The sequence below is a fragment of the Nycticebus coucang genome, chromosome 1, assembly GCF_027406575.1.
Source record: "Nycticebus coucang isolate mNycCou1 chromosome 1, mNycCou1.pri, whole genome shotgun sequence".
Classification (NCBI taxonomy): Eukaryota; Metazoa; Chordata; class Mammalia; order Primates; family Lorisidae; genus Nycticebus; species Nycticebus coucang.
Genome location: NC_069780.1, coordinates 31,029,245 through 31,047,604, shown reverse-complemented (window position 1 = coordinate 31,047,604; position 18,360 = coordinate 31,029,245). Strand labels below are relative to the sequence as shown.

The 18,360-nt window shown below is 38.9% G+C and overlaps 2 protein-coding genes across 2 annotated transcripts in view; both read left to right on the top strand.

Moving 5' to 3' along the window:
- Window positions 1-18,360, top strand: part of CENPE (centromere protein E) — a 102,501-nt gene that overhangs the window by 69,618 nt on the left and 14,523 nt on the right. The window contains exon 45 of the mRNA XM_053597356.1: window positions 7,559-7,774. Coding sequence (XP_053453331.1) covers window positions 7,559-7,774 — 216 coding nt within the window. The remainder of the gene's footprint in view (window positions 1-7,558; window positions 7,775-18,360) is intronic.
- LOC128587673 (DNA nucleotidylexotransferase-like) lies at window positions 9,402-17,943 on the top strand. The gene is made up of 2 exons (XM_053594053.1): window positions 9,402-9,573; window positions 16,286-17,943. The coding sequence occupies exons 1-2, from the start codon at window positions 9,402-9,404 to the stop codon at window positions 17,635-17,637; spliced, it is 1,524 nt and encodes a 507-aa protein (XP_053450028.1). The 3' UTR covers window positions 17,638-17,943.

Below are 18,360 nucleotides of genomic sequence, written 5' to 3'. Positions count from 1 at the left end.
CTGAGTTCTGACAAGGGTATGATGCCGCATATCCATCCTCACAGTTATCATACAGACTAGTTTCACTGCCCTAAAACCCCCTGGTGTTCTGCTCATATTTGTCACTCTCCCTTGTCTAACCCCCTGGCAGCTGCTAATCTTTTTACTATCTCCATAGCATGCGTATTACCTTTTCCAGAATGTCACGTGCTAGAATCATACAACATTTAGTCACTCAAATTGACTTCTTTCACTTTATAACATATATCTCTGTTTTCCCCCTGTCTTTTCCTGGCTTTGTTGCTTATTTGTTTTTAACACCGAATAATCTTCCATTATTTGCATGAACCACTTTTATCTACTTTCCTCCCGAAGGACATCTTGGGTGCTTCTAAGTTTTGGCACTTACGAATACAGCTATTAAAACCATACCTGGGCAATTATTTGTGTAGACATACATTTTCAACTCATGGGAGTAGATACCAAGGAAAGCAATTGCTGGATCATATAGTAAAAGTATGTTTAGTTTTGTAAAAAACTGCCAGTTGCATTCTCACCAGCAATGAATAAAAGTTCCTGTTGCTATTCTCTCCAGAATTTGATGTTGTCAGCTTTGGATTTGGGCCAGTCTTACTTAAGTTAGCAGTGGTATCTTATTGTTGTTTAATGTGCAAGACCCTAAGGACATAGGTTGTTGAACATTTTTCATATGCTTATTTTTTGCCATCTGTGGGCTTTTTTGTTGGCGGGGGGGGGGGTTGTTTGTTTGTTTGTTTTTTATAAAATGCCCATTCAGGTCTTTTGCCCATTTTTAATTCAGGCTATTTGCTTTTATACTGTTGAGGTTTTAGAATTTTTTATATATTTTGAATAACAGTCCTTTATCAGATAGGTCCCTAGCAAATATTTTCTCCTACTTTGTGCTTGTTTTCTTATTCTTTTGGCATTGATGTTCAAAATGCTGAGGATTTTTGCATTCATGTTCATGAAGGATGTTGATCTGTAGTTTTCTTATGTAATGTCATTATCTGGTTTTGGTGTTAGGATAATCTGGTCTCTTAGGATGAATTGGGAGGTATTCCTTCTGTTTCTGTTTTCTGGAAAAGATTATAGAGAATTTTCCTTAAATTTCTTAAACATTGGTAGAATTCACCAGTTGATTCATCTGCACCTGATTTCCTACTTTGGAAGGTTCTTGTTAATTACTGGTTTCATTTCTTTGATAATAGAAGCCTATTCAGACTGTCAATTTCTTCTTATGTTGAATATTTGTAGATTGTGTCTTTCAAAGAATTTGTCCATTTCATCCAGGTTATCAAATTTGTGGGCATAAAGTTGTTCACAATATTCCATGAGATCTGTATTGATGTCCCCTCATCCATTTCTGATGTTAGTAATTTGTGTCCTTTTTCTCTTTTTCCCTTGGTTGACCTAGCTGGAGACATTTAATGTTATTGCACTTTTCAAAGACATATCTTTTGGGTTTTTTCATTTTCTTTATTATTTCCTCTTTTGATTTCATTGATTTCTGTTCTAATTATTATTTCTTCTGCTGGCTTTGGATTTAATTTGCCATTCATTTTTAGTTTCCTAAAGTCAAAGCCTACTTTATTGATTTAGATCTTTCTTCTTTTCTAATATATGTATTCAATGCTGTAAGTTTTCCTCTAAGCATGGCTTTCACGGATTTTGATAGATTAATATTCATTTTCATTTAATTCAAAAATATTTTTTAGTTTTTCTTGGTATTTCTCCTTTGAGCCATATGTTATTTAGAAGTATGTTGTTGGGCGGCACCTGTGGCTCAGTCAGTAAGGCGCTGGCCCCATATACCGAGGGTGGCGGGTTCAAACCCGGCCCTGGCCAAACTGCAACCAAAAAATAGCCGGGCGTTGTGGCAGGCGCCTGTAGTCCCAGCTACTTGGGAGGCTGAGGCAAGAGAATCGCTTAAGCCCAGGAGCTGGAGGTTGCTGTGAGCTGTGTGAGGCCACGGCACTCTACCGAGGGCCATAAAGTGAGACTCTGTCTCTACAAAAAAAAAAAAAAAAAAAAAAAGAAGTATGTTGTTTACTCTCTAAGTATTTTGGGATTTTCTAGCTATCTCATTGATTTCTAATTTAATTCTATTGCAGTCTGAGAGCATACATGGTGTGATTTCTTATAAGTTTGTTAAGGTGTGTTTTATGGCTCAGAATGTGGTCTGTCTTGGTAAACGTTCCATGTAGTTTTGAGCAGAATATGCAATGCGCTGTTGTTGGATTAAAAAGTAAAGGGTTGGAGAAATTAATACAGTTACTGTCGCTTTTTTTTAGTTAATGTAAGCATGGTGTATGTTCCTCCATCTTTTTACTTTTTGTCTCTATGTGCTTTTATATTTAAAGTAGGTTTTTTGTAGGCAATATGTAGTTAAGTCTTGTTTTTTATCAGCTCTGACAATCTTTTAATTGGTATATTGAGGCCATTGATATTTAAGGTGATTATCAGTAATTAATATCCATTATATTGTTACTGTTTTCTATTCATTGCCCTTATTTTTTGTTTTTGTCATCCACATTTTATATGTCTTAATAGTTTCAATTGACTATTTTATAATTCTGTTTTCTCTCCTTTCTTAGCATATCAAGTATACTTCTTTCTGTACTTTTTTTCAGCGGCTTCTCTAGAATTCACAATATACATTTACAACTCATTCAAGTCTACTTGCAAATAACACTGTACTACTTTGTGGATATTAAGAATATCGTCCTTGGTGTGTGTCACACTTTATGGGGGCAAGACATGATTGCAAGAGGGACTTTACCTAACAATTGCAATCAGTGTAACCTGGCTTATTGTACCCTCAATGAATCCCCAACAATAAAAAAAAGAATATCGTATAATGGTGATGCCTGTGGCTCTAGGAGTAGGGTGCTGGCCCCATATACCGGAGGTGGTGCGTTCAAACCCGGCCCCAGGCGCAAAAAAAAAAAAAGTCATATAATACGACGTATTTGTATTTTTTATTTCAGATTGATATAAGGGCTCGGACAATTAGGTCACATGGCTTGCATTTGTTAGGTAAAGTCTAAGTTGAGCCCTTCACCCAGGAGGTAGGCGTGACTCCCACTGTGCCTGTTAGTTAGTAGCACACCAAACCCCTCTTTCCCCCCCCCACTTAAGTTTAATTGTGCTTTTCCCTTGTGTAGAGGTATAGAAAACTATCCCTTGTTATGCTTAAGTTTGATGAGGAATGAACAGCTATGTAGAAATGTGATTGGAGCCTCTTTGCCACCTTCCCGTGACAATGGGGTCTGTTCACTGTCTATGGTGAACGTATCTCACTCAATTAAGAATAAGAAAAATAGTTTTTTATTTTGCCTTCACTTTTTCCTTCTCTAATTTTGTTCTTCTTTTCTTTATGTATATCCAAGTTTCTGACCTATATTATTTTTCCTTTCTCTGAAGAACTTTGATGTCTTGCAGTATAAGTCTCCTAGCAGCAAATTCCCTCAATTTTTGTTTTTCTCAGAAAGTCTTTATATATCTCCTTCACTTTTGAAGGACAGTTTCACAAGGTCTAGAATTACAGGTTGGTGTTTAACTATTTTATTCTACACTCTTCTCTCTTGCGTGGTTTCTGAGACATTGGATATAATTCTTATCTTTGTTCTTCTATAGGTAAGGTGTTTCTTCCCCTCTGGCTTTTTTCAAGGTTTTTATTCTTTATCTTTGATTGTTCTGAAGTTTGAGTATAATATGACTTGATACGGTTTTTTTGACATTCGTCCTGTTTGGCACTCTGAGCTGCCTGGATCTGTGGTTGTTGTCTGGCATTTATTAGTCATTATTGCTTCAGATATTCCTGGTGTTCTTTTTTCTCTTTTCCTTCTAGTGTTCCCATTGTTTGTATATTACATAGAATATCTTCTGCCTTGCCCCACAATTCTTATATAGTCTAGATTTTTTTTTTCAATCCTTTTTCTCTTCACTTTTCAGTTTGGGAAGTTTCCCTTGTAATTTTTTCCTCAGCCCTACTGCTAATGAGCTCATCAAAGGCAGTCTTCATTTCTGTCAACAGAGCTTTGATCTCTAGCATTTCTTTTTTATTTTTTACCTAGAATTTCCATCTCTCTGTTTATGCCATTTATATCATCCATCTGTTCTTGCATGTTGTCTACTCTTTCCATTAGAGCCCCTAGCATATTATTCATGGTTTTTTTAAATTCCTAGTTTGATAACTCTAATAAATGTTCCTGCCATTTCTCACTTTGTTTCTGATGTTTGTTCAGTCTCTTCACTGTGATTTGTCTTTAAACATGCCTTGTAATTTTTTGTTGACAGCTAGGCATAATGTCCTGGGCAACAAGAAGTGTATTAAAGGTAGTAAAGGTGTCCTTATTAATGTAGTGGGTGGAGGGCGGGGGAGAGCGTCCATCATTCTAGGACTAGGTCTCAGTCTTTTGGTGAAACTGTGAACTTCACCTGCTTCTCTATACCCTTCTTTTGGTAGAATGAGGTGGCTGGAGAGGACTGAAGTTTTACATTTTCTTTGCTCCATATGGAAAGCTAGTGATGCCTGGAATTAAAGGTTTTTCCCTTCACCCCTATGGAAAATTAGAGGGAGCTAGAGTTGGGTATTGCCCTTCCCCCACATGGAAGGCAAGAGCCATCTGGAACTGGTTATTTCTCCTTTCCCCAATATCTGGGAACACCCAGATATATTAGGATCTGAAAAAAACCTAGCATTTTAGGCTCTAAATAAACAGTTTCTCCTGAAGGTAGGCCTTGTTAAGAAAAACAAAATGGCTGTGTTTTACTTCAAAATAGTTCCTTTTTCCTGTCCTGCCAGAATCAGGAAGGGATTTCTCTAATATTCACTATAAGGACCTGGTAGAGCTCCTGAAGACCAAACTCAAATAAGTGTGAGCCCCCATGTGACTGGGTCCTCCCATAGTTTTTCACTCTTAACAGTTGACCACAATGAGCCTCCAAAGGTTAATTACAGTTCACTTTTCCTGCTTCTTAACTCATTATTACAAAGGTTTCTTGATTTTCTGTATCTGCTTCTCCGTCTTTCCAGTTTGGGGAGTAGCCCTGTTCCCTGTGACATCACTTCTCTGATGGATCCCAGCAGAGTTGTTAATTTTCCGTGTTTTCCTCCTTATTCGTTGTTAGCATAGACTGGCAACATCTCAGCTCCTAACACACTGGACCGTAATTTTTATCATTGCTCGCACAGTCGTCGGTTGGTTGGTCCTAGTGTACTGATTCTTAAGAATCAACTTTGCTGAAGACTAGTTTGTTTTATTGTTTTACTTTTCCATGATAGGTACATTCGTTCTGCTTCCCGAAGTAATAATCCCTTCTCCATATAGCACAATTGATAAAATATGTAGTAACCCAAAGGTGGCTTGTTTGTATGAAATTGGAGCAGTGGGAGCTAGATAAATATCGTACTTTCCAAGGTGCATTTTATATTTCATATGCTTCAGTAGTTCTTTTCTGACACTTTAATTTCTTCTGTGAACATTAAATCACATTGAAATAAAGGGTAATGCTTTCACACACACACACAAAAGAAAAGAAAGGAAAAAAAAGTTTTCCCATGCATAGTCCATCTCATTTGTAAAATATCCAGAGTTAACAAAATAGTAATTGGCTGCTGCTGCAAGTGGGGAAAAAGACCACAATCAATAGAGAAAGGCATAAAACCAGTGTTTGCATAAGATAAACTCTGTGTAATTCAGCGTTTTTCTTATAATGTTGATGGCCCAGTTGCAGTTAGAAAGTAGGGATTTCTACTATGTGGATCAGCATGGATATATGACTTCTTCTAGTACCATAAGAGTAGGAATTAATACAGTGTCAGGTCAGTAGTCAGGAGCCAAGGAGAGTCCAGGGTGCCTAAAATCCAAACCTGGAAGAATGACACCAAAGCCACAAATAAGCTGTAGATGAGACCGATAAGACATTCATGAGGAGAGCACAAAGTACATCCCCTGGGAAGTAGGAAGTAAAAAAGATATGAATAGTTTAAGAGTTAATTAGCCTTCAGTATAAAAAAGAGTATAGATCGCACTTATTCCCTGTACAGAAATACAAGATTTCCAGATTTTTGGTATTAACACTGAGGTTTAGAATGAAGTAGGAAAATAGATAGTTGTTCAGTTTCTAGGTATGCTTTCCTATTTGATGTCAGTCAATGTTTCATCATCAGTCATAACATTTATAATGATTTTAACCTGCATAATTCTTCAGTTTCTCTTCACATATTAATGTAAACCTAATAAAGTGAGATTATGATCTTGCAGATCAATATAAATCCTCTTCAGTCCTTGTTTCTATCCCTGACATCCACACCCAACATCTTAAATTTCAGGAACTGATGCAAACCACAAAGAATGTTCACATTTTTTAAAGCAGTGTTGTAGGCTAGGATGTTCCAAATAATGAATTTCAGCATGTATATTGTCTAAAATTCTAGTCTTTTTCTTAGTGTTTTTTATATATATCCCTTAGTCTCCCCCACTTATCCCTGAGGGATATGTTCCAAAACCCCCAGTAGGTCCTGAAACACTACTGCGTAGGGCAGGTAATACCAAACCCTGTATGTTTCCTTTTTTTCTATACATAAATACTTATTATAAAGTTTAATTCATAAACTATGCACAATTCACATAAGAGATTAGTAATCATAACTAATAATAAAATAGAACAACTGTTAACACTAAAAAGTTATATGAATTTGGTATATCTCTCACTCTCAAAATAGCTTATTGTACTAGACTAACCCTTCTTGTGATGATGTGAGTTGATAGTGTGCTTGCATGATAAGTTGAAGTGAAGGAAACGATGTAGGCATTGTGATGTAGCATCGGGCTACTATTAATCTTCTGTGTTCCTGGGTCTGTGTACCATCCCTTACTTAAAGTAAATGGCTTAGTGTTACTTGTTTTGAGGAATCCCTTGCTGAAGTCTTCGATAGGCTCAATGCTTTTTGGTGTAACATTTTGTTATTAATTGGACACCATTCTATTCATGTCTTCCATCCACAAATGTAGTGCCTTTTCCATTTTAACAGAGCATTTATCAAGCCCTGTGGCTGTTGATTTTGCAGATTGAGGTGCATTGGCAAAACCATCATGAATTTCTTTTTCCTTCATCACAATTTCATGGGAAGATTTGTGTTTACCATAGATTTTAGCAACCCCAGAATATGATTTTTTTTCTTATTAGTTGAGGACTTCCACATTTCACTTAAAGGGAGTACTTTATAGTTTCTCTTTAGCAAGAGAATTTTTAGCATTAGTCATGATTGAGTAAAATAAGGGTTACTGGGACACAAGAACTGTGATAAGGTAATCGTTAGTCTGATAACCAAGATGACTCCTAAGTGACTGATGGGTGGGCAGCTATACAGTGTGGATATGCTGAACAAAGGGATGATTTACATCCCAGGCAAGACTGAGCAAGATGGCTTGAGATTTCATCTTGCTACTTCAAACAATATTTTTTGACCACGTATAACACAAACCACAGATAAGGAGGGCCCACTGTAAATCATTTTAGAGCTATAATGGTATTTTTCACTGTATAATAGGCCATAATGAATGAATCAACAGAGTTTGAGGAAAGAAGTGCTACTATAGCCAAAGAATGGGAACATGACCTGAAATCACTGAAAGAGAAAAATGAAAAGCTATCGAAAAACTACCAAACTTTGAAGATCTCCCTGGCATCTAGTGCCCGTGTTAACCCCACACAAGAAAGTAAGAATCCTCATGTTACGTCAAGAGCTACACAACTTACCACAAAGGTATATAATTTTTATAAGATGTTCTTCAATTTGCAGTTTCATCACAGAGTTCAGAGCAAAATTATAGTATTGAATGTATTAAGGAATGAGAATAGCACTTTCGTGTGTGTGATAGGCTTGTTTTTTACATAAAGTTATACTGTGTCTGTCAATTCAACTGAACTAACAATATGGGTAGACATCAATTTCCCTTTGGATTATGAAAGACAAGTAGATTGTAGCTTAATTTGATTACTAAATTGATATGATATATTTAAGTTACTACCACTTAACGTATTATTATCATACATTATAAATTTTCTAAATCATGTGACTTTCTCCTAAACTATAGTCTGTATGCAGAACAAACAATACCTTGGAAGGAAATGGCAATTTAGCTTTTCTCTAGTATTAGTGACTTTAATATTACTTAATGTTATAATCACGATAAAAATGTAAGAGGCTAAAAATATAACAGTTGTTATGTAGATTAACTTCTATCCAAGAATCAGTACATTATTTGAATAACCCAATTACTTTATTATCCTTACTTGGGGAAGTTAATAAACACAAGCAAACATGCTATTTTATTTTTTTAGCATACAAAGTGACTTAGTGGGGAATGCAAGAGTAAACTATAATTTATCTTTTTACCAAAATAAATACTTATACTGGTTTAATAGTTACTTACCAATGAACACTAGGAAATCACTATAATATACAGTTTTTTTTGACTTGCTGATCATTATAGAATTCAGCTGTCAGAGATAAAATAGAGGAAAGGTGACATCCATTTACCAAAGTAATACTTTTTAAAGAAGCAAAAGAAATTCCATCTTTAGCGACCCAAGAAAACACCTTAACAGATAATAAATCATATGCTACTATAATTAAACTGGCTTGGTAATAAAGTAGGAGTAGACAAGCAGAACAGGGAGGCTAGAAAAAAGCATTCAGAAGCACACCCAATAAGGGTAAGGATTTAGTACAGGTATAACCTAACAGAGACATTCCACTCACTGGGGAAAGATGGCTCTTTTAGTGCACAGTTGGATGCAACAGGCTGGCCATTTAGAAAAAAATAAGGCTCATTAAGCAAAAATAAATTCCAGATAGACCAAAAGGAACAGACATTTTGACCAAAAACTTAAAATTGTGTGTGTATGAATATCAAATAAACATGAAAACTCTAGGTGTTTAAGTTTATTCTACTTTATACTTGCAAAAAACTAGAAACAATTTCAACAAATGGAAGGCAACTGGTTAAATAGTTTATGAGACCTCCATAAAAAGAGATGCTAATTGTCAATAAAGATGAAAAATATGAGCCATCTATATGTGTTGATAATGAAAAGATATGGAAAATATATTGTCAGATTAAAAGCAGAACTGTAGTATATCATGTGTGACTATCAGACTATATATTCATACATGTTTAAAGACAGATAGAAAACTTCTAGAAGGGAATTGCTGCAGGATCAGCTGAGAGTCTGAGGGTGGGGAAACTTATTCATCATTATATGCTTTCTAATTTTTATCACATATTTGCATTTTTTCATTTAAGACTAATTAATAAAAATAAACGAAAGATGTCTATATTACTTTAGAGAGTCCATTAAAGAATGTGCTTTAAGTAGTGTTCATTAAAATGCGAGTGCCAGGCCAGTGCAGCTGTGCTGGGGGAAGTGGAGGATATTACCCCCTCCCAACACTCCCTCGACTCTGCCCATCCAAAAGCCTGGAGAGGGCCCCAGCTGCCGCTGCCCGACCACACGCTCGGGGCTGCAGAGCCAAAGGAGCTGAGCAAGCTGCAGACAGGAGTGCCGGGTCCAGGGAGAGGAGAATGGAAAGCGCAAGATGAGACCACCAGACAAATTGAAGAAGCCAATTAGAAGCCTTTATTAAGACTGGCCAGGGGGGCGGAGACAAGATGGCTGACTGAAGCCAGCTTTCCACAGAGGCTCCCAGGAAGGAGTCCAGAAGGAGTTAAAGGACAGAAATTTAGCAAGTAACCCGGTAGATTAGAGCTGCACCAAGAGAGAAGGTTGAAGAATGCACATCAACCCCGCCGAGGCGAGCTGCAACCCCAAGGATACAAACAAAAGGTACAAAATCCATCACCAAGCGGATGGGAGTCCCCTCCTCCGTGAGACCTGCTCGGAGTGCTCCACAAACAAATGAGCAGAGTTCAAAGGTCCTCCCACTACACTCCATGGGAAAGACTCTCTAAAAACTGGACCTACCTCCCCTACTAGGGTGCCACGGCATTCTCCTGCCAGGCATAAAACTGTATAAAACTGTATATATTCTCTACCTGCAACTATGAGATCTCAGCACTCCCCTTCACTCTCACTCTGAGGTCTGGAGGCCTGTCCCCCAGGAGTCCAGATTCCTGGGTGATTTCTCGAGAGGTGTGGACAGGGCCTAAACTGCAGCAGGTCAGTGCTGACTCTGCGGCACAGGAGTGAGGAGAGGACGGTCGGCTGAGAGGGAACCACACCGGAGCGGCAGTGCCCCAAAGCACAGAGCAGCAGCCTCTTTTGGCAACAATAGGGCTCACTCCTGGATATTCTGAAGCCACACCCCCTGTCTCCCTGGGCAACCAGAGGAGGCTGGGCATCTACTCAGGTGGCAACCACCATGGAACAGATCTGGGACGGAAACCCGTGAGTAAAGGGTTTGCCTGAGGCAATACCAGCCTGGGTGGAGCACAAGGACTAGAAACAGACGTGCAGAGCCGGGAAGTTCCCAGAGTGGGGCTGACCTGGAGGACCGCTTTACTGAGCCTAAGACTCACACGGCCCTCAGGGGATCGTTAGCCTATAGACAAAGGAAGACAGGACGCTAGAACTGACAGCTAACCGAATACAAAACTGCAGGAGCAAAGACAGAGCCTGAGGCACAGACTCTGGGAACACAAAACAGCTTCTCTTCTGCAGAGGAATTTAGCAGGGACAGAAACAAATTCCTGCAAAGTTGTTCTGTTCTGTTCTGTCAGTAACATCAATCAGGGGCAGGGCTGGAACTGAGGGAGCACCACCCAGCCTCTGTCAAGCACCCGAGGTTGTCAGGCCTTACCTCCCCCTGCTATATAGAGGCAGAGCACAGCGGCCTGGCTGAGCAGAAATAGATTTTCTTGTGATTCAGGCAGGTGCAAACCCCTGGAGTATCGTTCACTACAAGCAACTGGGACACAACCCTGCAAGGCTATCAGTGACTGGGTGTGACAGAGGTGCAAGGTGGGAAAGGAGGCATCAACCTTCCCAGACTAATCTATTTGCTGGGTGGGTCCCCCTGACTCCACAGAGCACTGGAACAAGCCCGATCAGAGTAGTCACTGGACGCCTGTGATCCAGTTACCAGAGACCTTTTAAACTCTCCCACCTGAGATAGGTGCTGACTAAGACAATTGATTTGGACCTTTTGAACTGAGCTAATCACCCGAAGACTATTCAGGTGGTGCCCTGGGTGTGTGGTTGTAGGAAGGTTTGATTTTCCTTTTCCAGTTGTTGCCTGTGGAGGCGGGGTGACTTAATTGCTGGTATTTCTCCACAACTGAGACTTCAACCGAGAGTAACTGTTTCACTAGGGTCGAACAGAGACCAGATGAAAACAAGACAGAACCACTTAGCCCCACTACACCAAATAGGTCCCCAGTTTCTCAGGCCATAGCACTGTACAGGTCCTTGACAAAGCTCCAGGGGAAAAATCAAATGATGTAAAACAATCATCGGGCAGAATCAGCAGAAAAACTCTGGTAACATTAATAACCAGAATACACCAACCCCCCCAAGGAAAGATATGCCAGATGTAACTGAAGATCCCATTCATAAACAGCTGGCCAAGATGTCAGAAATTGAATTCAGAATTTGGATTGCAAACAAGATTAATAGAATGGAGGAAATTTTAGAATTAGAAATTTGAGGAGCAATTCAAAAGTCAGAATTAGAAATTCAAGGAGAAATGCAAAAGTTGTCTCAAGAATGTAACGAATTTAAAAACAGATCCACCAAAGACTTTGACGCACTGAAGCAAGAATTTGCAGCCCTCAAAGATCTGAAAAGTATAGTAGAAGCCCTCAGTAACAGTGGAACAAGCAGAAGAAAGGATTTCTGACATTGAAGACGAAGCCTTTGAACGCTCCCAAACTCTTAAAGAGGAAGAGAAATGGAGAGCAAAAACGGTTCGTTCTCTCAGAGAGCTCTCAGATAATTCGAAGAAGGTTAATATACGCCTCATTGGAATCCCTGAAAGTGATGAAGGGGCTTCGCAAGGCACAGAGGCCCTTCTCCATGAAATTATGAAAGAGAATTTTCCAGACATGCTAAGAGATTCTGAAATTCAGATAGCAGACAGTTTCAGAACCCCAGCACGACTCAATCTGAATAAGACATCCCCCAGGCATATCATAATTGACATACTAAAGTTAATATGAAGGAGAAAATTCTGAAAGCAACCAGACGTAAGAAATACATTACCTACAAAGAGAAGAATATTAGAATGACTGCAGATCTTTCTGCTGAAACTTTTCAAGTCAGAAGAGGGTGGTCATCAACTTTTAATCTCCTAAAGCAAAATAACTTTCAACCCTAGATCCTGTATCCAGCTAAACTGAGTTTCATTTATGATGGAGAAATTAAATACTTTAATGACATTCAAATGTTGAAGAAATTTGCCATAACCAAACCAGCTCTTCAGGATATTCTCAGACCTATCCTCCCTAATGACCAGCCCAATCCTCTACCACAAAAGTAAACTTGCTCAGAAACTTTTGATCAAACTCCAACTTCCACAGTGGTGAAAGGATTAAAAATGTCCACTGGACTTTTGAAAAACTTGATACCCAAAATTTTACCGCACCTATCAATATTCTCCATTAATGTGAACAGCTTAAACTGTCCTCTAAAGAGGCACAAGTTAGCTGACTGGTACAAAAACTCAGCCCAGATATTTGCTGCATACAAGAGCCACATCTTACCTTAAAAGATAAATATAGACTCAGGGTGAAAGGATGGTCATCCATATTTCAGGCAAGGTGGTAATCATAAAAAAGCAGGTATTGCAATTCTATTCGCAGATACAATAGGCTTTAAACCAACAAAAGTAAGGAAGGATAAGAATGGTCACTTCATATTTGTTAAGGGTAATACCCAATATGATGAGATTTCAATTATTAATATCTATGCACCCAACCAGAATGCACCTCAATTTATAAGAGAAACTCTAACAGACATGAGCAACTTGATTTCCTCCAGCTCCATAATAGTCGGAGATTTCAACACTCCTTTGGAAGTGTTGGATCGATCCTCCAAGAAGAAGCTGAGGAAAGAAATTTTAGATTTAAACCTAACCATCCAACATTTGGATTTAGCAGACATCTACAGAACATTTTATCCGTACAAAACTGAATACACATACTTCTCGTCAGCCCACGGAACATACTCCAAATCAATCACATCTTAGGTCACAAATCTAACCTCAGTACATTTAAAGGAATAGAAATTATTCCTTGCATCTTCTTGGACCACCATGAAATAAAAGTTGAACTCAATAACAACAGAAATCTGCATATTCATACATAAACATGGAAGTTAAATAACGTTATGCTGAATGATAGCTGGGTCAGAGATGAGATTAAGAAGGAAATTGCCAAATTTTCGGAACAAAACGACAATGAAGACATGAATTTTCAGAACCTCTGGGATACCACAAAGGCAGTCCTAAGAGGGAAATTTATAGCACTGCAAGCCTTCCTCAAGAAAACGGAAAGAGAAGAAGTTAACAACTTAATAGGACATCTCAAGCAACTGGAAAAGGAAGAACATTCCAAGCCCAAACCCAGTACAAGAAAGAAATAACCAAAATTAGAGCAGAATTAAATGAAATTGAAAACAAAAGAATTACACAACAGATCAAAAAATCAAAAAGTTGGTTTTTTGAAAAGGTCAAAAAAATAGATAAACCTTTGGCTAACCTAACCAGAAAAAAAAGAGTAAAATCTCTAATTTCATCAATCAGAAATGGTAACAATGAAATAACAACAGACTCCTCAGAAATTAAAAAAATCCTTAATGAATATTGCAAGAAACTTTATTCTCAGAAATATGAAAATCTGAAGGAAATTTACCAATACTTGGAAGCACATCACCTTCCAAGACTTAGCCAGAATCAAGTGGAAATGTTGAACAGGCCCATATCAAGTTCTGAAATAGCATCAACCATACAAAATCTCCCTAAAAAGAAAAGCCCGAGACCAGAAGGCTTCACATCAGAATTCTACCAAACATTTAAAGAGGAATTAGTACCTATATTACTCAACCTGTTCCAAAAGGTAGAAAAAGAAGGAAGACTACCCAACACGTTCTATGAAGCAAACATCACCCTGATCCCCAAACCAGGAAAAGACCCAACAAGAAAAGAAAATTATAGACCAATATCACTAATGAATATAGATGCAAAAATATTCAACAAGATCCTAACATACAGAATCCAGCAACACATCAAACAAATTATACATCATGACCAAGTCGGTTTTATCCCAGGGTCTCAAGGCTGTTTCAGTATCTGTAAATCTGTAAGTATAATTCACCACATAAACAAATTAAAAACCAGGGCAGTGCCTGTGGCTCAGTGGGGAGGGCGCCGGCCCCACATGCTGAGGGTGGCGGGTTCAAGCCCAGCCCCGGCCAAACTGCAACCAAAAAATAGCTGGGCGTTGTGGTGGGCGCCTGTAGTCCCAGCTGCTTGGGAGGCTGAGGCAAAAGAATCGCGTAAGCCCAAGAGTTAGAGGTTGCTGTGAGCCGTGTGATGCCATGGCACTCTACCCGAGGGCGGTACAGTGAGACTCTGTCTCTACAAAAAAAAAAAAATTAAAAACCAAAGACCATATGATTCTCTCAATTGATGCAGAAAAAGCTTTTGATAATATCCAGCATTCCTTCATGATCAGAACACTTAAGAAAATTGGTATAGAAGGGACATTTCTTAAACTGATAGAGGCCATCTACAGCAAACCCACAGCCAATATCATATTGAATGAAGTTAAATTGAAATCATTTCCACTCAGATCAGCAACCAGACAAGGCTGCCCATTGTCTCCACTGCTCTTTAACATTTTAATGGAAGTTTTAGCCACCGCAATTAGGGAAGAAAACGCGATAAAGGATATCCATATAGGGTCATAAGAGATCAAACTTTCACTCTTCATAGATGATATGATTGTATATCTGGAAAACACCAGGGATTCTACTACAGAACTCTTAGAAGTGATCAAGGAATACAGCACCATCTGAGGTTACAAAATCAACATTCATAAATCGGTAGCCTTTATATATACCAACAATAGTCAAGCTGAAAAAACAGTCAAGGACTCTATTCCATTCACAGTAGTGCCAAAGAAGATGAAATATTTCGGAGTTTATCTAACAAATGACGTGAACTCAGAAATAAAAACAAAGCAGGAGGAATCACACTACCGGACCTCAGACTATACTATAAATTGATAGTGATCAAAACAGCATGGTACTGGCACAAAAACAGAGAAGTAGATGTCTGGAACAGAATAGAGACCCAAGAGATGAATCCAGCTACTTACTGTTATTTGATCTTTGACAAGCCAATTAAAAACATTCAGTGGGGAAAAGATTCCCTATTTAACAAATGGTGCTGTGTGAACTAGCTGGCAACCTGTAGAAGACTGAAACTGGACCCACACTTTTCACCATTAACTAAGATAGACTCTCACTGGATTAAAGATTTAAACTTAAGACATGAAACTTTAAAAATACTAGAAGAGAGTGCAGGGGAAACCCTTGAGGAAATCGGTCTGGGCAAGTACTTTATGAGGAGGACCCCCTGGGCAATTGAAGCAGCTTCAAAAATACACTACTGGGACCTGATCAAATTGAAAAGCTTCTGCACAGCCAAGAACACAGTAAGTAAAGCAAGCAAACAGCCCTCAGAATGGGAGAAGATATTTGCAGGTTATGTCTCCAACAAAGGTTTAATAACCAGAATCCACAGTGAACTCAAACGTATAAGCAAGAAAAGAACAAGTGATCCCATTGCAGGCTGCAAGGGACTTGAAGAGAAACTTCTCTGAAGAAGTCAGGCGCATGGCCTACAGACATATGAAAAAATGCTCAGCATCTTTAATCTCAGAGAAATGCAAATCAAAACTTCTTTGAGATATCATCTAACTCCAATAAAATTAGCCCATATCACAAAATCCCAAGACTAGAGATGTTGGCATGGATGTGGAGAAAAGGGAATACTTCTACACTGCTGGTGGGAATGCTAATTAATACATTCCTTTTGGAAAGATGTTTGGAGAACTCTTAGAGATCTAAAAATAGATCTGCCATTCAATCCTATAATTCCTCTACTAGGTAAATACCCAGAAGACCAAAAATCACATTATAACAAAGATATTTGTACCAGAATGTTTATTGCAGCCCAATTCATAATTGCTAAGTCATGGAAAAAGCCCAAGTACCCATAGATCCACGAATGGATTAATAAATTGTGGTATAGACTTTACTCCCCTGATCACTGATTCTGTCACCCACATTATAGCAGAGAACAACTCGGGTTCAGATGTTCTGGAGTGGATTCAGGCACAGAAAATAAAAGCTGGCTCACAGATGGAAGTCCTTGATGTCTCCTGGCTGATAGAATGTATGAGAGCAGGGAAACCGGTGGAGATGACCGGAAAACACCAGCTTGTTGTGAGAGGAGACTATTCACCCAGCCCCCACCCAGGCCCCCAGACGACTCCACCCCTCACTGTACAAAAGATCTCACAGTATGCCTGTCAGAGAAGAACCACTTTAAACAACTGTAACCACATGTTCACGGATGCCTTTGAAATACTGGCTGAAAATTATGAGTTTAGAGAAAATGAAAGCTCCTCTGTGACATTTATGAGAGCAGCTTCTGTTTTGAAATCTCTGCCATTCACAATCATCAGTATGAAGGACACAGAAGGAATTCCCTGCCTGGGTGACAAAGTGAAGTGTATCATAGAGGAAATTATTGAAGAAGGAGAAAGTTCTGAAGTTAAAGCTGTGTTAAATGATGAACGATACCAATCCTTCAAACTCTTTACTTCTGTGTTTGGAGTAGGGCTGAAGACCTCTGAGAAGTGGTTCAGGATGGGCTTCAGAACTCTGAGTAAAATAAGGTCGGACAAAAGCCTGACATTTACACGAATGCAGCAAGCAGGATTCCTCTATTATGAAGACCTTGTCAGCTGTGTGACCAGGGCAGAAGCAGAGGCCGTCAGCGTGCTGGTTAAGGAGGCCATCTGGGCATTTCTTCCGGATGCCTTCGTCACCATGACAGGAGGTTTCCGGAGGGGTAAGAAGATTGGGCACGATGTTGATTTTTTAATTACCAGCCCAGAATCAACAGAGGAAGAAGAGCAACAACTTTTACATAAAGTAATGGACTTATGGGAAAAGAAGGGATTACTTTTATACTGTGACCTTGTGGAGTCAACATTTGAAAAGCTCAAGTTGCCTAGCAGAAAGGTTGATGCCTTGGATCATTTTCAAAAATGTTTTCTGATTTTAAAATTGCACCATCAGAGAGTGGTAGACAGTGAGCAGTCCAGCCAGCAGGAAGGAAAGACCTGGAAGGCCATCCGTGTGGACTTAGTCGTGTGCCCCTATGAGCGCCATGCCTACGCTCTGTTGGGATGGACTGGCTCCCGGCAGTTTGAGAGAGATCTGCAGCGCTATGCCACCCATGAGCGGAAGATGATGCTGGATAACCACGGTTTATGGGACAAGACCAAGAGGATATTTCTCAAAGCAGAAAGTGAAGAAGAAATTTTTGCACATCTGGGATTGGATTACATTGAACCATGGGAAAGAAATGCCTAGGAAAAAGTTGTCTACATTTTCACCCATTCTCTTCAAGTTAAATAAATTGTGCTTCATATTAGTAAAAGATGCCTTAGGAAAGTTCAAGATTCTTCAGGTCTTACTGAAATGTAGGTTGCTACTAGAAATAAATAGCTTAATTACTAGTATATAGAGAACTTAAAAAAATTAATAGCTTTGAAAACATGGTAAGGCATCTCCTGGTAATGAGTTATGTTCTAATAGGCCATTAGTATGACTGCTGCATAAAATCATGATGTATTTTTTAACAGAAATGGTGTTATCATTGGTGGCTTATCCAGAGAAGCTAATCAAAGCCCACTTTGCCCACAGTGTAGCTAAACTACTGCATATCTCCAATAAAAATAGGAGGAAACAAGAAAAAAAATAAAATAAAATAAATTGTGGTATATGTACACCATGGAATATTATGCAACCTTAAAGAAAGATGGAGAGTTTACCTCTTTCATGTTTACTTGGATGGAGCTGGAACATATTCTTCTTAGTAAAGTATCTCAAGAATGGAAGAAAAAGTATCCAATGTACTCAGCCCTACTATGAAACTAATTTATGGCTTTCACATGAAAGCTATAACCCAGTTACCACCTAAGAATAGGGGGAAGGAGGAAAGGGAGGGGAGGGAGGGGGGAGGTGGGTGGAAGGAAGGTGATTGGTGGTACACCTGCAGTGCGTCTTACAAGGGAATATGTGAAACTTAGTACA

Excerpts from the sequence above, each read along its gene's own strand:
- LOC128587673 (XM_053594053.1), top strand. The coding sequence starts at position 9,402 with ATGCGAGTGCCAGGCCAGTGCAGCTGTGCTGGGGGAAGTGGAGGATAT. Across the intron at positions 9,574-16,285 it reads TGAGCAAGCTGCAGACAGGA|ACTTTACTCCCCTGATCACT; the intron begins GTGCCGGGTCCA and ends ATTGTGGTATAG.